The following is a 23,676-nucleotide window of genomic DNA, read 5'->3' as shown; positions in this document are numbered from 1 at the left end:
ACAAAACATTAAAGTGTCTGTGAGCACAAAATAAACCACATGTATTTATCACCAGGGGGTGAAGGGTTAGAGCCAAATTTCACAAAAAAATTGAAACTCCTAATGGCCTTTAGCTTACTTGATCTGTATCATTTTAAATTAGGTCAACTATTCTTAAGCAATATTTCTCTATTTATATAATTACTGTAATGCCTAATAAGACACTCTACCAGCCACTGTGAATCAAAAGAAGAGATGAATTATGCTTATCAACCCCTAGAAGCATATTATTTAATGTGCACCTCCCTAGAAACAAGTAAGGACATTAAAGATTGGAAAGAAGTTGAGAGGGAGGAATAGATGAGAAGAAACAAGAGAGAGGATGAGGACACGTGAATCAAATCCATTATGTAATTATTCAGGTTACAGGTGCATGTATGTGTTGCACATACCTGTATGCGCAATAGGTATGTATAAATGGAACGCTCTCTATACATCCTGAACAGGGAGGGGTTAGGTGTCTGTTTTTAATTACAAATTACTTTCTCTGATGACAAGTTCTACCAAAAACTGACATTTCTCAGCTATAATCTACTACGGTTTGAATACATCCCCCAAAAAGCATGTGTTAGAAAGTGCAAAAGTATTGGGAGGTAGAGCCTAATGGGAGGTGTTTAGGTCATAACGGATTCACCCTCTCGAATGGATTAATGCTGACTGTAAAAGAGCTTGAGGCAGCAAATTTGTTCTATTGCTCTCTCACCTTCTCCTTGCCCTTCTACCACGGATGACACAGCAGGAAGACCCTTACCAAATGCTGTCCCCTTGATCTTGGACTTCTCAGCCTTCAGAACTGTGAGCCAAATAAATTTCTGTTCATTATAAGTTAACTAGTCTGTGATATTCTACTACAGCAGCACAAAGTGGACTAAAATAAAATCACAATAGTTCATCCTTTACACTGTCTAGCATATGTACTAATTGTTAAAACTTAGAAACCTACCTTAAAATTTGAATGGACCCTGTTGTTATAAAATATACCCAATGGAGTGAGTTCTGGTTTTGCCAAGAGCTGCAATCCACTGGATTCCCCAGTAGGTTCCTTGTGGAATAAATACCACATTCCAGCATCCTACAAATGAAAGGACAAGCCCATTAAAAGCCTGATTTATACAGATATCTATGAAACACTCTCATAAACTAACTGCTTCACCAGCAAGTTTAATCTTTTTCACCTCAATTTTTCATTATTGCAGGTTCAGAAGTGACAATAAAAAGTTGTACACACATCTCAAAGTGGTTATATCATGTACTTTTTTTAAAAAGCAATTTTAAAAAAATTATTATTTAATTTTGCTTGCAGGATTGGACAGAAGAGAAATAATTGGCTGGTATAAAAATTCACTTTCAAAACTTTTCCATCATTATCTACATTAAAAGTTATGCAGAATTAAAACCAAATTGGCTTTCCATGTGACCAAGACAGCACAGCCATTAAGCAATATGGTTTTTATCTGTTTACCTCAAAACCTGTTCAATAGATGAGTCATGCCTATTAAACAACTGTACACCAGCACGCAGAGATCACTGACTTCTTTCAAACAAGTCTAATGCCCTTCCTGTCCCGAGGCAAATTTTTGCCAAAGAAAAAAAAACCACCACACGTATGAATCAGGATGCTGTCTCCGGCTGAGCCCTGTCTGTTCAATTTCAGTATTACTCACCTTAATAGGAACAGAACAGTTTAAAATTTTTTGACACTCAAAAATGAGACATAAAAATGGAAATAAATGTTAATTCCCTTGACAATTCTTTATTTTACAACTCAATTAAAAATCAGCCCAATGTGAAGGACAACTTCACTTTATGGAACTTCGATTAAATAGTTTGTTAAAACTTAATCATACAGTGTAAAAGGACAGCATTAATTCAAATTCAGCACATATTTATTTAGTGCTCACTATGTGCCAGGTATACAGTAAGACTATTCTCAAATAATTCATAGTCTAATAAGAAATATAGAGATAATTAAAATATAATATACCTAAGAAGTACTTACTAGCTGTAACAAATTGGGAGGAGAGATGAGAGAGGAATTATGGAAACATATATATATATATATATATACCTACACACCAAAATGAATGCCATGTGTAACATTTTCCATGATAAAAGTTTACAAATGGGTCTTAATAAAACAAACTACTCTGAAAAATGTTTGCTACCTCAACTCTTCTGGGCACAAAACAGACAAGTCGACGGGATAAGACCCGGAGGGTCAGAAGAAAACTCCATACCATAACCCATAAGCTGAGGGCAGAGTGGACAATCCTAGGATACGATGGTGATGGAGATGGGAGTGGGACAGGGATAAGGGAGTAGCAGCTGTTTCCTGTTAAAACACAGTGGTGTCAACACAGGTAAAAGGAGCTTTGTAAAAGGCAGTGGAAAGGTACAATGAAAAAATGGTTTGATTTACTTTGGGAGGAAAAACCCTGCCCAAATTAGCTTTTACTGGAACAGTTTTTCTAGAGAGAAAATAAACAGCTCACAGAATAAAAAGGAAGAACATACATGCAATGCTTTCTTCTTTTCTCACATGAGCCACAGTAAGGGTATCTAGCGGCCTCACCTTCTATTTTTCATGAACTCTCGGCAATTTGCTTTAATCTTCAAGCCCTGACTTCTAAAAAGAGCTAAAAGAAATCTTTGTTCTGGCTGTTGACACATAATGTCACATAGATCAGAAGATGGCTGTGCATCAACTTCTTGGTCATCTCTACTCAAAAACTCACTTTCCAGTTAGAAACTCTAGCACAAACCTCATACAGGCTCAACAAATATTTGATGAAAAATGAATGAATGAAAACCGAAAATGATCAAATGTCTGGGTTTCCGCCCTGTCAAATAAGAATCTTCAATTGACAGGGACCTTCAGATTATGTTTTATGTTTTTAAAGAAAATAATAGACATGAGTTCAAACCGTCACCCACTGATGCCTTTTTTCTTGTTATCTCAAATAAATACTCCCTTCAACTAATCTTTTGCTTCATCTTAGCAAAAAATGCTAGGTATTTATTTCCTTCTAAAAACTTTAAATAGCCATGAGGTATAAATATGAATATTTAGGTATCACTGCAAATTTCATTTTTTTAATTGCAGTCTTCAACACAGTTAAAATCTCGATAGCATACTATCTTAAAAGATTCATTTAGCGGCTGGGTGCGGTGGCTCACGCCTATAATCCCAGCACTTTGGGAGGCCAAGGCGGGCAGATCACCTGAGGTCAGGAGTTCGAGACCAGCCTGGCCAATATGGTGAAACCCCGTCTCTACTAAAAATACAAAAATTAGCCAGGCGTGGTGGCAGGCGCCTGTAATCCCAGCTACTTGGGAGGCTGAGGCAGGAGAATCGCTTGAACACAGGAGGCGGAGGTTGCAGTGAGCCAACACTGTGCCACTGCACTCCAGCCTGGGAGACAGAGTGAGACTTCGTCTCAAAAAAAAAAAAAAGATTCATTTAGTCTGAGTATGGTGGCTCATGACTGTAATCCTAAAACTTTGGGAGGCTAAGGCAAGTGGACAGCTTGAGCCCCGGAGTTCGAGACCTGTCTAGGCAACACAGCAAAACCTTTTCTCTCTCTCTCTCTCTCTCTCTCTAGATATATACATATATATCTATCTTTATATATATATATATATATATACATATATATCTATCTTTATATATATATATATATATACACATATATATCTATCTTTATATATGTATATATATATACATATATATCTTTATATATGTATATATATACATATATATCTTTATATATATACATATATATCTTTATATATATATACATATATATCTTTATATATATATACATATATATCTTTATATATATATATACATATATATCTTTATATATATACACATATATATCTTTATATATATATACATATATATATATCTTTATATATATATATAAAATCAGCAGGTGTGATGGCATGTGCCTGTAGTATCAGCTACTCAGAAGGCTGAGGTGGGAAGATGGCTTGAGCCCAAGAGGCAGAGGGTGCAGTAAGCCAAGGTCACACCACTACACTTCAACCTGGGTGACAGAGCAAGACCCTGTCTCAGGGAGAAAAAAAAAAAGATTCATTTAGGTTTTAAATTAGCAGTTTTAATAACACTAAAACTCTCAATAATAAATACAAATTTCTCCAAACTTATCCAGGGGACATTTCTACTACCCAAAAATATCATTTAGTCTCTTAAAAATTATTCTCATGTGTGTCTTAATTCATAATAATGAGTTTTGCTGCTTTCCCAAGGAAATGAAATTCCCACGTGTATATAAAGCCTTACATTCAACAAAAGGGTGTGCCCCCTGACCAGAGTGACAACTGTCATGGTATTCTCCAAAATAATCCATTCTCATAAAGAAAAGCTAAGGCTTTTTTGTGGGGTTTTTTTGTTTTTGTGTGTGTGTGTTTTTATTGACATGGGGTCTCACTCTGTTACCCGGGCTGGAGTACAGTGGCGCAATCTTGGCTCACAGCAGTCTCCACCTCCTGGGCTCAAGTATCCTCCCCCTCCTGGGCTCAAGTATCCTCCCACCCCAGCCTCCCAAGTCACTGGGACAATAGGAATGCCCCAGTAGGCCTGACTTTTTTGTGGGGGGATGTAGGGGGAGGTGAAGATTGGGTTTCGCCATGTTGCTCAGGCTGGTCTCAAACTCCTGAGCTCAAGTGATCCAACCGCCTTGGCCTCCCAAAGTGCTGGGATTACAGGCGTGAGCCACTGTGCCTGACCTAAGCCTATTTTTATCAACATCCTGAAATTGAAATTATCAGTTACTTGGCCACGTATGACTTAAATATGAGAAGCCAGAAAGGTTGTACCTAATATACCAAAAATACACTCTGGAAACAACATAAACCTAGTGATTAGCCCACTTCTTTTCCCCCTTTGGCATCTCTCTTATTAAACTCATAGATACTAATGGGCACAGGCCGGGCACGGTGGCTCATGCCTGTAATCCCAGCACTTTGGGAGGCCAAGGCGGGCAGATCACAAGGTCAGGAGATTGAGACCATCCTAACAAGGTGAAACCCCAACTCTAGTATAAATACAGAAAATTAGCCAGGCATGGTAGCGGGCGCCTGTGGTCCCAGCTACTCAGGAGGCTGAGGCAGGAGAATGGAGTGAACCCGGGAAGCGGAGCTTGCAGTGAGACGAGATCACGCCACTGCACTCCAGCCTGGGCAACAGACCGAGACTCCGTCTCAAAAAAAAAAAAAAAAAAAAAAAAAAAAAAAAGATTACCAAAAAGATACTAATGGGCACAAAGAATTTAGGAGAAATAGAATAATCATCTCTACCATATTCTGCTCTCAGCTAAACAAGTAATACCAGAAAACAATGTCATGCTTGGGTTACACTGGCACACATGACATTAAATCCAAATAAACCAGACTATTTATAAACAAGAAAACATCTGAGGTCACTTTAACATTATTTACCTGTGAGCCTGCAGCTGCATTATTAATCAGATTATTGTTGGGATGAGCAATCCAGAAAGTCGAAACAGCCCTGCAAGGCATTTTTCAAGGTGATTTAAACATTCTTCATAAAAACTCCTGCCCACTAAAAACTTCCCCCAAAACCTCTTCCCCAAAAGTCAAAGGCCTTGACGCATGGGTTTTTCTCTCTGCCAATTACTCACATACAGTCAGTGGCAGGCACAGGAATGTAATTTCCAAACACTTTATCTCGCATGGTGGTACACATGGAGTTGTTCCTATCAGTGGGCAGGAGAGTGCCCGGCTTGGTGAGGAGTCCCAGATTGTGGAACAAAGTATTCCTCTGTTCAATACCATCTTCCAAAAAGAAACAATGGCCTAGTGTGTCAAATCCAATGGTGTCTTTTATCTGCAGAAATAAAAGTATATTAATGTCATTGGTAACAAGACTGATTGTGATTTAAGTGACAAGCGCTATTCAGTGTAGCATGTTCAGTACAAATGGAAAAACAGGTTTGAACCTTAGCAGAATGGGCAAAGTGAAATGTCAGGCTTAATTTATCTCTGAAGGGGATAATCTGCTTGGGTCCCACAGGGGAAAAAAAATAAAAATAAATTGTAAACAAATAAATAAAAATAAAATACAAAATATAAAATTGAATTAAATTTAAAAAAGGATACTCTGGGTGGTTAGAAAGGTAGGCTTCCTTCAGACAGAAAAATCTTGGAATGCTCAAAAAAGGCAGGACAGAGCAAGGCATATGGCTAAACAGTTTACTTATATAAAATTGAGAAGACATGAGAATTAAAGAGAGTTAGCTATTTCAATAATATAGGTTGACCTAATATGAGGCTACTTACTAGCAAGCCATTTGTCCCATGCACAGTGATGCACCTTGAGAAGCTGTGATGAATAGACAGGCCGTCCACAAATGTTGCGTGTCTGTATCCTCCTTTATAATCCACGTCTCCACACAGGTGAAAATGAACAGGATATCGCCCCATCTGCTGCTGACCCATGTGTTTCAATTCCACATAAGAAAGATGGACTGAAGTAAAATTTTTCATTATCTGTAAGTCAAGGTACTAAAATCAAACTCATACTTTTCAGAATAGGGAAGTAGCAAAAAATATTGTTTTAGTAGAAAACATCCAAACGAGAATACTTATTAAAACATTCGATTTTCTTTTGCATCCTGTTTTCCCAGATTGCCAGTTAATAATTTAGCAAATGCTTCTTTACAAAAGCAAATGCTTTAAAGAGCCACAAAAATAGTCTCCAATTAGGAATAAAGGCAAATGTAATCAGGAAACCTGCGATAATGATCTCTGCGTAAGTGTTTTGACTTGTTCACATATTTTGGTCATTCCCAGTCTCATCTTGTTCTTTCACTTCTATAACCTCCATCAGAGTCTGATAAATAGTTATTTATTTCTAGATCCTCCCCAGTGTTTTAGTTAGCACATAATATTGTTGGCTTAAGTTATTTTAAAAAGTTCTTCTGTGATCCAAAGTTTGAGCACTCTCAATATTTTTAAACCCTAGATTTTCAATCATATTACGAAAAACAAGGGAATAGTACTGATCAACATTTCAGAAATCCTTGTAACAGGCGGGATACAGTGGCTCACACCTAGCACTTTGGGAGGCCAAGGTGGGGAAATTGCTTGAGCCCAGGAGTTCAATACCGGCCTGGGCAACATGGCAAAACTTTGTCTCAAAAAAAAAAAAAAAAAAAAAATTAGCCAGGCGCAGTGGTGTACACCTGTAGTCCCAGCTATTTGGCGGGGCTGAGGTGGGAGGATCACTTGATCCCAGGATATTGAGGCCACAGTCAGTTGTGATCATGCCACTGCACTCCATCCTGGGTGACAGAATGAGACTGTATCTCAAAAAAAAAAAAAAAAAAAAAAAAATCCTTGTAACAGAAATGCTACTTACAACCACAGCCTACTCAATGCACAAAAAGTGATTTAAAAACACATGTAGCCAAAATGCAGCCCAGCAGTCCAACAGATTAGTATATATTAACAGAATACTGCCTAGCATATAGTAAGTGCTCAAAATTTTTCCAGAACAAAAATTTGCATACAAAAAATATTTTATAGAAACATATTTTGCATGTGCTTGCTAGTATTGCTAACCCTTTGGTAATACTATGCTTTTTAAAAAACTAATTGATTCTTTCAGAAATCGCATGCATGGATACCAACCAAGAGCCTTCGGGTTTTTTGTTGTTTTTTTTTTTTTTTGTCTCTGTAATTGGTTCTTCCCAATATGTTGATTTGACTTTTCATGGAACAATTCTTAAATGGTTTAACTAGAGGTCCAGGTCAACTAACTGAAGTCATAACATTCTATTTTAATCATCTAAAACCTCCTCATTGTCATTTGAGAAACAAAACATGATTTGCTTTTAATATCCATTTATATCTCGTTCCAAAACTTGACAGTTTCTTCAAACACATATTTAGCAACCAGGATTTCAAAGAAATAATCAAATCCTTTTGCCTACCATAACGTGCCCCCCAAAGGTATCATAATCAAAAAATTGGCACTGATTTTCTGCGTAGCACGAGTCCTCCACTTCTCCTTGGATCACAATATTCCGGGTAAGAATTCCAACCTCAGCTCTCATGTCTACACCGTCTATGATCTCACCCATGTGCAGGAACTGAGGGGTTTCTGGTTGATATGACCAAGGAAAAAAAGAATATTAGAACAAAGAAAACATGAAACTCACTTCGAAAAGACATTCTCTTCATTCCATAACCCCAAGATGATCCTGACAACTTATCATCTGCTCCCATTCTCTGACACCTCAGAGTCAGAATCCCAGGACACAGGGATTTTGTTTGTTTTTTGTTTTTTTGGTGAGACAGAGTCTCACTCTGTCCCCCAGGCTGGAGTGCAGTGGCATGATCTTGGCTCACTGCAAGCTCCGCCTCCCGGGTTCATGCCATTCTCCTGCCTCAGCCTCCCAACACAGGGAATTTAAAGATTATCTAGTCCAGCCCCCACCCACTGCCTGAACCCTCACTACTAACTGTTCTGCCAATTTCCAAACCCACACACTGACAGAAAGCTTGTTCCTTCCTGAAGCAGCTCAATCCTCCCTTCAACAGCACTAATAATCTGGAATCTAATGATCCATCCCAGTTTCTGTCCATACGCTCTTGGTCTCCTCCCTTAGGGCATATGAAGAACCAAATGCATGGTGAGTCCATAAAACAGATGGTGTGTAGATATTAATATCAGGGTGTCAAATTGTTTACGCTTTTACCTGAAAGCTAAAGTAATCTGCAACTGGACATTAACAATAGATAAATTACCATCTTTTCTTTCTCATTTCTTCTTATTTTATGTTATTATGCATTCTTTTAAATTCCCACATTTACTGGAAGTGTAGAAGCACTTTAATAATGAGCTTTTCACTGATGAGCTTATTATATAAACTCAGGAAGGAAAAATACACATCAATCATGGGGGGACAGTTCATGAAGACTCATCATGCAGACGTGTTAACAAGAATTGGAATTTCCAAAAAGATTAATGCCAGATGGTATCATAGTTGTGGGGGTTTTTTGTTGGTGGCAGTGTTCTTGTTTTGTTTATGCCCTGTATTACCAAGAAGGAAAAGTACAATGTTGAATGAAGCACAGGCAAAAAAGGCCAAGTGAGCCAATCACTATTTTTTTCCAAAGCAGAAAATTTTTCCTTAAATGTTGAAGCTCTGCCTATTACTCTAAATTACTGAAAAACTAAAGAAGCACTTACTTAACAGTTACTGTAAACTCTTTTGTTTTATACCATAAATGTATAATCTTGAGTTCAAAAGAAAAGCAATAGAATGAGTGAAATGCACAATGAATCCCATAAATGAAGCAATGTACAAAGGGGCTATGCCTAGTACCAGGCTCAAAATGAGTGCCCGGTAAGTGTCAGGCATTCTTTCAATATGCAACTTACAGTAAGAATTTCTTTGTGTAGTCTTTGTTTTTTTTTTTTTTTTTGAGACGCAGTCTCGCTCTGTCTCCCAGGCTGCAGTGCAGTGACATGATCTCAGCTCACTGCGACCTTCGCCTCCTGGGTTCAAGTGATTCTCCTGCCTCAGCCTCCCTAGCAGCTGGGATTACAAGCCTTGTGCCACCATGCCCAGCTAATGTTTTTTGTATTTTTAGTAGAGACAGGGTTTCACCATATTGGCCAGGCTGGTCTCAAACGCCTAACCACAAGTGATCCACTTGCCTCAGCCTCCCAAAGTGCTGGGATTATAGGCGGGAGCCACCGCTCCCAGCCAGGAAATGTAGTCTTATGAAAATACCTATTTGATTCCATTTTAAATATTAGTGAGATCTTTTTTTATGCTAATCAAATAGGCACTCGAAAACCATAGGATTTCTTTTAATTAAGAAATACTTCTATTAATAAATGGATCTGATTCATCATTGGGTTTACTATTATCTGATAATAGAAAATTAATACAAAAGAAAATGGAGGGGAGGCAGGGGGAGGGAGAGCATCAGGAAAAATAGCTAATGCATGCTGGGCTTAATACTTAGGTGAAGGGTTGGTAGGTGCAGCAAACCACCATGGCACACGTTTACCTATGTAAGGAACCTACACATCCTGCACATGTACCCCAGAAACTTAAAATAATGGAAAAGACCTTGGAAAATCAATTTCTCTAGTTGAGATCTCTTCTTTTTTATACAAAGAAACTAAAGCAATATGTATCACTAGCAGCAAGAATATTGCTCAATAGCTATTTTTATCTAACATTCCCTGGAATCTAGTGTTCGATGCACTCCACTGCTACGACTTTCAATACTGATGATGGTGATGGTGGTGGTGGTGGTGGTGATGGTAGTGATTGAGAGGAAAAAGGATTCCAGGAATCAAATCCCAAGAAAATAGTGTGTTTCCCAAGAAGTACTCTAAGCAGTTTAATACCTTTGACTTTGACCTGAAAATGGCTGCATTCAGAACAGGGAAGAAGAGTGAACTCCTCTGCTTGGTACATCGAATAGTCTGTGCTTGCGACCACAATCTGGTCTCCAGGTTTCCAACTACTAACATCATCTAGCAAATTTAGCTTCACTCCATCTACAATCTCTACCCGGAAACCTGAAAGAGAAACGCCTAAAACAAAAAAAAAAAAAAACAAAAAAAAAAAGAAAAAGAAAGAGATACATTAACAATACTTTTTTCTCTCTAAAATCAACCCTCACACTGATTCACAAATCAAAAGTTAAGATAACCACGATTCAGCAAATTTTTATGCATGCTACCATGTATTAGTCACTCTACAGATATAAATAATAAAAATATGAAAACAGAGCGATCCCTGCCCTTAAGGGGAGAATGCCCCACGTACCTCTAGCCATGAAGGAACACAAGATGTCACCTTAGTAAACTATTATTTTATAATTTTGAAGAAGGCTGTAGATCCCCAAATCTCTTGCTATATTCAACTCAGTGCAACAACTGTTATATTGACCCCAAACAATTCTAGTATGTGACAAGTACATATATTCCAGAAGTTGTCAAGCAGAGGATAGGTCTGTAATAAATACCCAGTGCTTCAAGTTGATCCAAGCACAGAAAAATGGATAGGACATTAGCACACTAGCAATCTTAATATTAAGAATAAGAATTTGTGGGTCAGGCGTGGTGGTTCACACCTGTAATCTCAGCACTTCAGGAGGCCAAGGCAGGAGGATCACTTGAGCTCAGCAGTTCAAGACCAGCCTGGGCAACATAGTGAGACCCCTGTCCCTACAAAAAACATTGGCCAGGCATGGTGGTGTGTGCCTATATCCCCAGCTCCTTGGGCAGCTGAGGTGGGAGGACTGCTTGAGCCAGGAAGGTTAAGGCTGTGGTGAGCTATGATCGGGCCACCACATTCCAGCCTATGAGACACAGCAAGACCCTGTCTCAAAAATAAGTAAATATATAACAATTTGTGGCTGGGCACAGTGGCTCACGCCTATAATCTCAACAATTTGAGAGGCCGATGCCAGTGGATCACTTGAGCCCAGGAGTTCAAGACTAGCTTGAGCAACAGAGCGAGGCCACATCTCTACAAAATATTTTTAGAAGTAGCTGGGCGTGGTGGCACACGCTTGTGGTCCCAGCTACTTGGGAGTCTGAGGTGGGAGGATCACCTGAGCACAGGAGTTTGAGACTGCAGTGAGCCATGACTGTGCCACTGCACTCCATCCTAGGCAACAAAGCAAGATCTTCTCTCAAAAAAGTAACATAAAAATCTGTCTCAGAAAACCCTTCATCTCTGTGCCTTTGCTCATGCTTTATTCTTCCCCTAAAATGTCCTTCCATTCTTCTTGACCAACCAACATACTGTCCTTTTTATGAAGTTCAGGCAATTCTTTAAAGACTTCCCAAACATCCTTGTTGGAAGCAACCTTTCTCTCTCTGGTATTCTCTCAGTATACTGCCTGGTATTGTTCATACCTTCCCAGTGGGAGGACTGCTCACCTCCTTGGAAGCTGCATCAGTGAAGGTAGCAGGATACATTATTTACATATGCACTACTCTGTCTTGTTTGTGTTATGTATCCACGGATGTCTACTGAATGGAAGAGTATGACCAGTATGATCTGCAATGTAACCTGAGGTCACATGATGGTGCCCCTGTCCAACTCAGCTCCTTTGCTGGGATGATGTAAATTATGTAATTTAATGACTACTAATTACTGATCTTTACTAATATCTTCTTTGAAAGTCAAAGTTAGTTCCCAATTAAGCAGATAAGAACTGAAAATCTGATCCAACTTCATAACTTGGCTTCTTTTACATGCTATCCAGTATAGAAATGTTTTCTGCTTTTTAACATTCATAATATAATCTGTCATAAACCAAAAGCTGATTTAATGGAAATGTCTATGAAATCGATGAGAACTACTTCATAACATTGACAGAGAAGGAAAACATGACATTTCAAAAGATAGCTGTTCAATAAATATCTGTACTTCTCTGTCGTCTTTCTAATTAACAGCATACTACCCTGTGGCTACTTTAAGATGCTGACTCTAGGATGGGCGTGGTGGCTTATTCCTGCAATCCCAACACTTTAGGCAGCTAGGGTGGGAGGATCACTGAGTCCAGGAGACCAGCCTGGGCAACACAGTGAGACTTCATCTCTACAAAAAAATAAAAAACTTAGCCAGGTTTGGTGGTGCATGCCTGTACTCCCAGATACTGGGAAGATTGCTTAAGCCCAGGAGGTCAAGGCTGCAGTGAGTTGTGATTGGACTACTGCACTCCAGCCTGGGAGACAAGAGTAAGACCTTTCTCAAAAAAGGAAAGAAAAGAAAAGAAAAGAAAAGAAAAGAAAAGAAAAGAAAAGAAAGAAAAAAAGAAAGAGGAAAGAAAGAAAGAAAGAAAGAAAGAAAGAAAGAAAGAAAGAAAGAAAGAAAGAAAGAAAGAAAGAAAGAAAGGCCTGTAATCCCAGCACTTTGGGAGGTCAAGGTGGGCAGATCACCTGAGGTCAGGAGTTCAAGACCAGCCTGGCCAACATGGTGAAATCCCATCTCTACTAAAAATACAAAATTAGCCAGGTGTGATGGCACGTGCCTGTAGTTCCAGCTACTCAGGAGGCTGAGGCAGGAGAATCGCTTGAACCCCAGCCTGGGTGACAGAGCGAGACTCTGTCTCCAAAAAAAAAAAGAAAAGAAAAAAGAAAAGAAAAGAAAAAAATATGCTAACTCTAAGGGATGATGATATGAGTGAAAGAAGAACACATTCACTTTGGAGAATCAAAAGTGGGGAAATTCAAGCAAGGAACAACCAATAATATGTATATTCTTACAGTCTTTAAAAAAACATTATAGACATGGTCCCACTATATTGCCCAGACCTAACTTTAAGTGATCCTCCCACTTCAAGCTCCCAAAGCTCTAAGATTATAAGCATGAGTCACCGTACCTGGCTCTGCCAACTATCCAGATAAAGCTTAACCTGGGCAAGTCTTGGATTCTGTTTTTGTACTCTTGATCTACCCTGCTTTTCTATCTCTATAAAGCACAGAAATAAAGTACCTAACAAATCTAAAATGTTTTCTGAACATATGTCTTGCATCCAGATACTAAAGCCTATAAGACTTTATACAAATAATAATATTAATAATAGTAATTCTAACAACAGTAATGATAGGTAATAGTTGTTGAGATCCCACATGCATAATAACCTTCATCAAAACCACCGTGAGAGACAGGAGCTATTATATTTATTAGAGAGGGAAGAAACCAAAGATCAGGGAGTTTGAATAACAGCTAAATATGGTAGAGCCCCCAATTTAAAGCTAATCTAATTCCAGAGCCCAATTTCTTCCAAAGCCTCTATATTATACTCTCCAAGAATCAAAACAAGCAGGTTAAGAACAAATAAAGAAAACCTCATGGAGGCAAAAACAACCCCTACCCCAAATTTCACATTTTTGCCAACAAAATTAATTCCCCTAAGAGCAATTAAGAAACATTCTTTTTTTTCATATAAAATTTCAGTAATGCAACCACGCCTGTCATTCCAGCACTTTGGGAGGCTGAGATCGACGGATCGCTTGAGGTCAGGAGTTGGAGACCAGCCTGGCCAACATGGTGAAACTCTGTCTCTAATAGAAATACAAAAAAATTAGCCAGGCGTGGTGGCACGCACCTGTAATCCCAGCTACTTGGGAGCCTGAGGCAGGAGAATTGCTTGAAACCAGGAGGTAGAGTCTGCAGTGAGCGGAAATCACACCACTGCACTCCAGCCTGGGTGACAGAACAAGAATCCATCTCAAAAAAAAAAAAAAAATTCAGTAATGCTTTAGAAAGAGATGACTAACTGGGTGTGGTGGCTCATGCCTGTAATCTCAGTACTTTGGGAGGCTGAGGTGGGTGGATCACAAGGTCCGGAATTCAAGACCAGCCTAGCCAAGATGGTGAAACCCCATCTCTACTAAAAATACAAAAATTAGCCAGGCGTGGTGGTGGGCACCTGTAACACCAGCTATTTGGGAGGCTGAGGCAGATACTTGCTTGAACCTGGGAGGCAGAGGTTGCAGTGAGCAGAGATCAGGCCACTGCACTCCAGCCTGGGCAACAGAGTGAGACTCTGTCTCAAAAAAAAAAAAAAAAAAAGATGACTACTAGACAAATAAATTTTGATTTGAAAGATCACTAGAATTTGTTTCTTTCTGTTAAATTTTTTTAAAGCCAGAAGGTTAGATGGGGAAGATTTGTATTAGTCATTAACACATTTTTTCTTGGCTTTAAAAGAAAATCCTGTCTCAGATTATCTCCTACTAGCACTACTGAATGGGAAACATAAAAAAAAGTTCATTCTCTGATTCCTGAAGAAAATTTTCCACCTCTTCCAGAAAGAGTCACTGAGAACATGAGACATGAACAATATCTTACAATAGATAGCTAGAACATACCATCTTTCAGAAATGAGTAGTTATCACTAATATGGAAATGTAAATAACATTTCCTACAAAGGAAACGTTGACTAGAGGTCTGTCAGTAATTATCCCCTGTCTAGAATACCAGCTATTTGGGAGGCTGAGGCAGAGAATTGCTTGAACCTGGGAGGCAGAGGTTGCAGCGAGCCAAGACCATGCCACTGCACTCCAGCCTGGTTGATGGAGTGAGACTCTGTCTCAAAAAAAAAAAAGAAAAGAAACGAAAGAAAAAAAAAGATGACTACTTTTTTTTTAGTGGTACTGGAGGCAGGACTACTAAACTCCACTTACAGGACAAAATTCCTGCTAAGAAACGCTTCTTATCCACCACCTATGCTTTTTGGCAGAGGCAAAGAAACAGCAGTCATCTTGGAGGCAGAAAGCTGGGGCTTGATTCCAGCTTCCTCATCTCTAATAGATCATCTCTTCACGCCAAGCCCAGAAGATTGTCTCTAGACTAGAGAATGGTCTATTCTAGTTTCAGCACCCCCAATTCAGCTTTGTTCTAAAACAAGCTTGTCCAACTCACAGCCCGTGGGCCACATGTGGCCCAGGATGGCTTTGAATGCAGCCCAACACAAATTCATAAACTTTCTTAAAACATTATCAGATTTTTTTTTTTGCCCATCAGCTATCATTAGTGTTACTGTATTTTATGCGTGGCCCAAGACAATTCTTCTTCCAACTTGGTCTAGGGAAGCCAAAAGATTGGAGACCCCTGTTCTAAAAGATTACTGGATTTTGTTCTAAAAGATTAAGCACAGTAGGAAAACTGTAAGTTTCAACTTCAACTAGTCGAGAAATCTAACCAGGCGGACTCTCATTAACATAATACTATTCTTAGAAAAAAAAAAATCTGTCATAATACTTATCAGTGCCTAACAAGAGTATAAACTCTACTTGCCTACCTTCAATCCATTCACTATAAGCTGTCACAGAGAACTTCTGGCCATCCACGGTAGAAAATTCTCTTTGGGCAAGAGCCTTCCCGCCACTGCTATGATTTTCATAGTTCCTCACAGATTCATTGCAAGAAGTGCTTCCACCATCAATGACACCAACTAAAGCCCAAGCTTGCCTAGAAGGAAAAAGAGCATGTGCATTTGATTACTTGTCATGGTATTCACGAAATCCCTGACAAAGATGTTATTACAGAGTGCTGTTTAATTCTCATATTTCATTTTTGTCAATCCCTAATGTTTTTTCTATATGAGGTTGCAATTCCAAACCTTGACTGCACCTAGTTTTCCTAGAAGGAAATGCGGCTACTTTTTAAATACTTGTTTGTCCAGCTCTGTAATAAGTGAAAGACCGATGACTACAATTTCAATTAATCATTGACTTACTTCCTCAATCCACATCCATATCACACATAACATTCTGGCCAAAATCCATTTACTTTCTTTTAAAATGATTATCACCTGCTCTCTTTTAAACTATCCATTCTATTAATACAATGTTCTCAAAAATCTCATTGCATAATAGAATTACCCAGGGAGTTTGAAAAATATATCAATGCACAGACCCCATCCCAGATAAAGGGAATCATGTTAATAATTGCAAAAGGTTGGGTCCAGCATTTGTATGTTTGCAATAAGTTATTTTTATTTTTTGGAGACAGGGTCTCACTATGTTTTTAAAGTTCCCAGGTGACTTGAAAGTGCAGTTAGGCTTAAAAACCACTAAGTTTGGGCAGTGGTTCTCAAACTTCAGTATGCATCAGGATCAACTGATGCATGATGAAGAAAGGAAGGCGGGGCTGAATTAGATTGCTGGCCCCACTCTCTCAGTTTCTGAGGTGGGACCAGAGAATTTGTATTTCTAACAGGTTACCAAATTATGTTAATGCTGCTGGTCAGGGCACCATACTTTGAAAACCCCTAAATTAGAGACTAGAAGTTACAGTAGTAATCATCAACCTTCAACAGCCTGGGAGTCTTATCCTTCTTTTATCCTTCTTCCTGACATAAATGATCTGAGGTGCGCCCTGGGTGTCAAGATTTTTTAAAGTCTCCAGGTGTGCAGGCAAGGTTGAGAACTGAGTTAGATTTTTTTTTTTTTGAGATGGACTTCCGCTCTTGTTTCCCAGGCTGGAGTACAATGGCGCAATCTCGGCTCACCGCAACCTCCTGCCTCCCGGGTTCAAGCGATTCTCCCACCTCAGCCTCCCGAGTAGCTGGGATTATAGGCATGTGCCACCACGCCCGGCTAATTTTGTACTTTTAGTAGAGATAGGGTTTCTCCATGTTGGTCAGGCTGGTCTTAAACTCCCCACCTCAGGTGATCAGCCTGCCTCAGCCTCCCAAAGTGCTGAAATTACAGGCGTGAGCCACCGCAGCCAGCAGAGATTTCTTTTTTTCTTTTCTTTTTTTTTTTTTGAGATGGAGTCTCGCTCTGTCGCCCATGCTGGAGTGCAGTGGCGCAATCTCGGCTCACTGCAAGCTCCGCCTCCCGGGTTCACGCCATTCTCCTGCCTCAGCCTCTCAGAGTAGCTGGGACTACAGGCGCCCGCCACCACGCCCGGCTAATTTTTTTTGTATTTTTAGTAGAGATGGGGTTTCACTGTGGTCTCGATCTCCTGACCTTGTGATCCACCCGCCTTGGCCTCCCAAAGTGCTGGGATTACAAGCGTGAGCCACTGCGCCCGGCCAGCAGAGATTTCTTAACGTTCCTAAATTAAATCAAAGCTGTAGAATCACTAACCAACAGATTTTAAATTTTATATACTATATGTCTATTTGTTGACAGCAACATGTTTGAAAACACCATTATTTCTTTTTCTTTTCTTCCTTGTTTTTTTTTTTTTTGAGACAGACTCTCACTCTTGTTGCCCAGGCTAGAGTGCAATGGCGTGATCTTGGCTCACCGCAACCTCCACCTCTGGGTTTCAAGCGATTCTCCTGCCTCAGCCTCCCAAGTAGCTGGGATTACCGGTGCCCACCACCACACCCAGCTAATTTTTGTATTTTTAATTTTTAGTAGAGACAGGGTTTCACCATGTTGGCCAAGCTGGTCTCGCACTCCTGCCCTCAGGTGATCGGACCTCCTTGGCCTCCTAAAGTGCTTGGATTACAGGCGTGAGCCATCGCACCCGGCCTAAAAACATTTCTGATACTAAATATCTGAGAGACATGCTCAAACTTGTGACCAAAAGCAATCAACGCAAAGGGACAATTTTTAAAAACCAGAAAATCTGTTTTAAGACTCCTGGTTTAAGGCCGGGCGCGGTGGCTCACGCTTGTAATCCCAGCACTTTGGGAGGCCGAGGCGGGCGGATCACGAGGTCAGGAGATCGAGACCACGGTGAAACCCCGTCTCTACTAAAAATACAAAAAATTAGCCGGGCGCGGTGGCGGGCGCCTGTAGTCCCAGCTACTCGGAGAGGCTGAGGCAGGAGAATGGCGTGAACCCGGGAGGCGGAGCTTGCAGTGAGCCGAGATCGCGCCACTGCACTCTAGCCTGGGCGACAGAGCGAGACTCCGTCTCAAAAAAAAAAAAAAAAAAAAGACTCCTGGTTTAAAACATGAAAAGAAAAATGTCAACTTCCTACTCTATAAAAAAAATAACAAATGTAATCTGTGTCTGACAGATGGCTAGATATTCACAGATAAAAGTAAACCGAAGCATGCCTACACCCTTACAAATTCCACAGCCGCCCCTGTATGGATTAGCTACTCTTTGGAAGACAATGCTTTGTAGCTTTATTTATACCCCTGGATACAGCAGAAAGAATCAAATAAAGAATGTCTCAATATATTATCTCCTATTTGAGAGAAGAAAAGAGAGGAAGAATTATCACAGGCTTTCTTTCTTTACCAGAACTGCCTCAGCAACTATAAAACAATGTTCTTTCTCTTCTATTGACATTATCTCCAAAACACTCCTACTTCCCTCCTCCACTTGAGGGAAAATTTCAGCGCACCAGAACATTATCTTCAAAGGCCTATGTGTTTATGTACATTGGAGATAATGTCAATGCAATGGAATGCTGGCAAAAGATCACAACTCTAAGTTCTCTGTGAAATCAAGAGCAATATTTTAACAGGAATTTAGAAACCAGTAGGGAGAAGAACCTAAGAAAGTCAAAATGGTCACAGCTAACGATCATGCAAATCTAGAAACAATAATAGCATGAAGAAATAGAAGTTGTAATCCCTGGCATTACTGGATAATGAAACAAAGTAGGTCTCTAACTTTGAAAAGATCATGCTTCCACTCCTAGGTTTATATATTATAGAAATATATGCACATGTACATTAAGAGATGGATCAAGGAACATTTAGGGAAGCAATTTTATAACAGGTCCAAACTGGAAAGCCACTCAGATGGCCACCAATAAACTGTGGTATATTCATAGAACAGAAAATAAACAGCAAAGAAAGTGAGCCTCGGCTGGGCACATGGCTTATGCCTGTAATTGAAGCAATTTGGGAGGCTGAGATGGTAGGATCACTTGAGGCCAGGAGTTTGAGACCAGCCTGGTCAACAGAGTGAGACCCCATCTGTATTTAAAATTAAAAAAGAAGAAAAGAAAATAAAATGAGCCAGCACTACATGCAACAATATGAATAGCATTCAATAACGTAACACTGCGCAAAGAAGCCGGACACAAAATATAATATATTGTCGGCTTCTATTTATATAAAGTTGAAAAACAGACAAACCTAAACTTTAGTAGATCCCACAAATTGAGGAGCATGGCTCCCTTCAGTGGGGAAGAGAGTGATTAATGCATAGCAGAGGGGAGGGAGGGAACTTCTGGGCTGCTGGCAATGTTCTATTTCTTGACCTGGGTGGTGGCTACAAAGGCATCACATTGCGGCAACTTATTAAGCTCTACATTCTTATTTTTGGCACCTTTTTGCATGTGTATCAAATTTCAAAAACAAAAACCAGGAAGAAAAAAAAACCCTTTGAGGTTTTGCACATGGAATTCCCTCGGTCTGAAAAAGCTTCCTTCTCCACTGTCTACACAGCACACTCCTGAACTTCTTTCAGGTCTCTTGCCTTTGGGGAGCCTGTACTGATTCACTAGGCCAATTTAGAGGCTCCTTCTATTAATACTTACGCTCCCATTGCACCCTGTAACTGCAGCATGTCTCACTGTATGATCATCATCTATTTAGGTCTCTGTTTATCCACTAGATTAACCATGGGCTCTGAGACAGTGTCCTTTCGTCTAAGCATCCATGGGTATCCAGCACTTAGCATCTCCTAAATATCCCCTACATGAATAAAAGGCATTTCTAAAATGTTACAGACTGTTTTTCTTCACTCTTTTTTGTCTTTCTAGCCTGCTCTAGAATTGCTGTAGGTAATACCCCATTCCAACAATCTACCATCGAAGGAAAAAATAGTAACTAGATCCTTATGGCATGCCAGTTTTGAGGTCCTCTTACTTTTTCCACCACAGATATTCCCTGACATTATAAAAGCATTCAGCAGAATTAAAAGCTTCTGTTTTTTAAATGAAATGTTAGGCCGGGGGCGGTGGCTCACGCTTGTAATCCCAGCACTTTGGGAGGCCGAGGTGGGCGGATCACGAGGTCAGGAGATCGAGACCACGGTGAAACCCCGTCTCTACTAAAAATACAAAAAATTAGCCGGGCGTAGTGGCAGGCGTCTGTAGTCCCAGCTACTCGGAGAGGCTGAGGCAGGAGAATGGCGTGAACCCGGGAGGCGGAGCTTGCAGTGAGCCGAGATTGCGCCACTGCAGTCCAGCCTGGGCGACAGAGCGAGACTCCGTCTCAACAAAAAAAAAAAAAAAAAAAAAAAAAAAAAAGAAATGTTAGGCCGGCTACTTCCCCTAGACTCAGAACTGCATTAGGAAATCACAGTTAATTAGAATATGGTATAAGAAGGCTGGGTGCAGTGGTTCACGCCTATAAAGCCCATGTTTTGGGAGGCTGAGGCAGGAAGATCACTTGAGCAAAGGAGTTTGAGACCAGCCTGGGCAACAAAGTGAGACCCCCCCTCCATCTACAAATAGTTTAAAAATTAGACAGGTGTGGTAGCAACTGTTTGTAGTCTCAGCTACTTGGGAGGCTGAGGTGGAAGTATCACTGGAGCCTGGGAGGTTGAGGCTGCAGTGAGATGCGATTGCACCACTACACTCCAGCTCGGGCAACGGAGCAAGACCCTGTCTCTAAAAATAAAAATAAAAGGAATAGGGTACAAGAACTATAAATACCAGAAATGAATTCTACTATCTGGATGAATTTCCTAGCTCTTTTTTTTCCTTCCTCATATATGCCAGGGGTCCATAGACCTGTGCCAATCAAATATGCAGATTCCAATCAGCCTGCAAAGGAGTCCAAAAAAAAGAAAAAGAAAAAAACTGCATATTCTATCCCCTCAGCCTTTTAAGACAGGTTTAGAACTTAGCATGAAATTCTGCCCTAACCTTTAAACTCATTAAGTTGCCTCAATTAGCCTGAGTTTCATATGATCTTCAGAAGGTAATGAAAGGAGGAAGTATCTTCAGAGGCAAATTGTCCTTAAACTGCCTGACTGTTTTTCAGCACCACACTTCTGCTCTCAACTTTTCACAAGCCTGGCACTCCTTCAGTTCACAAAGGGCTTCGTAAACCAAAGCCAAGGAAAATGGCTTTTGTATGCGGTGTCCTATCCTTCAGCCCAATGTCTCAAAGCTACCAGACATGCAAATGATAGAGTGGCCCTTCTGATGCCTGAGTCATGCTGTGGCTGTGGCTCCTTTCCCCACCCTCACTCTCCTCTCACACAGACACGGACACTGATAGGGATCTGGGAAGAAGGTATGCCTACCTGTAGCCCAGTCCTTGGATCAGTTCACTTCCCAACCGTTCCTGGATCATCTGGATGGTTCCTTGTAAGAGGCTTTTAGCGGCTGAATCCCCGACAGCTATGGCAACAATCCGACCTGGATCCTGGAATCTCAGAAACTCCTGAAGCCGCCTGCTCTCATTGTAGTATTCATGGGTATCAAACCTCTCACTTTCCAAAATTTTGGCCGTGTCTTGGTCAATGACCCTGACATTGAGGCCCCGGGAAAAGTCCTTTTCAAAAGTATAGGACCCAAAGGGCAAGCCTGAGGAATTCAGGGTCCTTGCCAACAACGTCCACGATGTCTTCCGTGCCCCATGTAACTCCAGTGTCCCGCCAGCTTCCACACCAATAAACTTTTTGCCAAATGTTGGCATACTTTCACCTTCATCTGACTTGCCATACAAGGTAATTGTCGCTTTGGATTTATAGCGGCATTTTTCTGCTCCAATATGAAGCGTCCCACCATCCTGGATCAGGATGTAATGAGTCCTCAAAGTAATATTTCTGGATCCATCTTTATTGTCCCCAAATACCAGCAGTCCTGCAGGGAACACCACCCTGTAAGCCAACTTCTAAATCATCTTTCTGAGATACAAGGAAATAGATTTCACCTTAAGGTAAAATACACTTCCGCAATTAGGTCGGAAAAAAGAATTCGCTAAGAATCTGCTTAGAAAACTAAAGGGAAAAATGAAGAGTTCATATCTTAATATACTCTCAATGCCCATGACTGTGAATTTCAACCTATTCACTTTAGAGGTTAAATCATTTCTCTTAAAAATATCTAAGAGTCTACAAATCTGAATCTTATTTTTGTATATGTTTACTCATGTTAACTCTCTCATCACTCTCAGAATTGTGACAAAAATTTAGCTCTGAGAGATCACCTCTCTGGAACTGTTTCCTTGTCTATAAACCAGGGGTCTTGATTTGAGTGATACCTAAGGTCTAAGCTCTTAAATTCTATGTTTTTTATCTCTGGATAAATTCTCTGGTTTTATCTCATGATCTTTCCAAATCTCCATGGTTAGAGTGACACCACAAACTAAAGGCTATTCTACCTAAAAATAGTTTTCTACATAAGGAACATCAAATACCCCCCACATTAAAGAGCAACCTTGCAGTTCCCACAGGCAGGAACCATCACCTACCTCCATCCTGAATGACTATAGAATGTACAGTGGCGTCTGAGGTCAGACGGAGCATATCTCCCTCCTTGATAACAACTTGCTTTGCAGAATCTTGTCCTGGATCCCAATTCCTGAGACGAGGATTTTGATCTGGGCAATTTTCTATAAACACATTGATATTCCATCCAACCCATTAAAATGCAAGAATAATATAGCCAAATCTAAGCACTACCATTATTTACTGCAGATCTGCAAAAAATATGCTAACATATGTTGATTTCCTGCCATTAGAATGGAAATCCCACGTCTTCCCACCAGCAGAGAACCATCTTAACCTTTAATTTCTCATCACATTTCCATTTTAAAGTTTTGCCACAAAACTAAATTGCTAGCATCTAGTTCAGGGCAAACTTCACAAAAAAAAAAAAAAAAAGTTCCCCTGAATCATCTACTCTGGAAATAAACCAATAGTAAGAGGCAAAATTATACATTCTCTTGGGATTCACACTAGAAAGCTGTTTTAGAAAAGAAATATGTTCACAACATCCTGGTAAATAAAAAATGAAAATTGCTAAATAATACATTGATCATGTCTTCACAAGTTCCTTCTTGTACACAGCAAATAATGAAGTAGGTACTGATAGCACCTCTCTCCAAGACTGAGAAACATAGCTATCTTCAGCCATGTGCACTCTCCCAACAAAATGAAAGAGGCAAGTGGCTAAAGCCATAACTTCCTATTTTCAGAGATGAGGAAATTACAGGTGAGAG

The 23,676-nt window shown here is 40.0% G+C and overlaps 1 protein-coding gene across 3 annotated transcripts in view; it reads right to left on the bottom strand.

Moving 5' to 3' along the window:
* The window catches only part of CEMIP2 (cell migration inducing hyaluronidase 2), an 87,101-nt gene that overhangs the window by 39,911 nt on the left and 23,514 nt on the right, over positions 1-23,676 (bottom strand). For 2 of the 3 annotated variants that reach the window (XM_063636997.1, XM_055272275.2), the window contains exons 3-11: positions 22,927-23,067; positions 21,755-22,316; positions 15,877-16,046; positions 10,457-10,645; positions 8,019-8,188; positions 6,364-6,573; positions 5,706-5,911; positions 5,503-5,572; positions 983-1,111 (exon numbers count right to left, since the gene is read on the bottom strand). In XM_063636997.1, coding sequence (XP_063493067.1) covers positions 983-1,111; positions 5,503-5,572; positions 5,706-5,911; positions 6,364-6,573; positions 8,019-8,188; positions 10,457-10,645; positions 15,877-16,046; positions 21,755-22,316; positions 22,927-23,067 — 1,847 coding nt within the window. The remainder of the gene's footprint in view (positions 1-982; positions 1,112-5,502; positions 5,573-5,705; positions 5,912-6,363; positions 6,574-8,018; positions 8,189-10,456; positions 10,646-15,876; positions 16,047-21,754; positions 22,317-22,926; positions 23,068-23,676) is intronic. The other variant, XM_055272276.2, reaches the window with a different exon arrangement.

Source organism: Symphalangus syndactylus, chromosome 3 (assembly GCF_028878055.3).
Source record: "Symphalangus syndactylus isolate Jambi chromosome 3, NHGRI_mSymSyn1-v2.1_pri, whole genome shotgun sequence".
NCBI lineage: Eukaryota > Metazoa > Chordata > Mammalia > Primates > Hylobatidae > Symphalangus > Symphalangus syndactylus.
The sequence above is the reverse complement of the archived record's forward strand: the minus strand, read 5'-3'. Positions and strand labels throughout refer to the sequence as shown.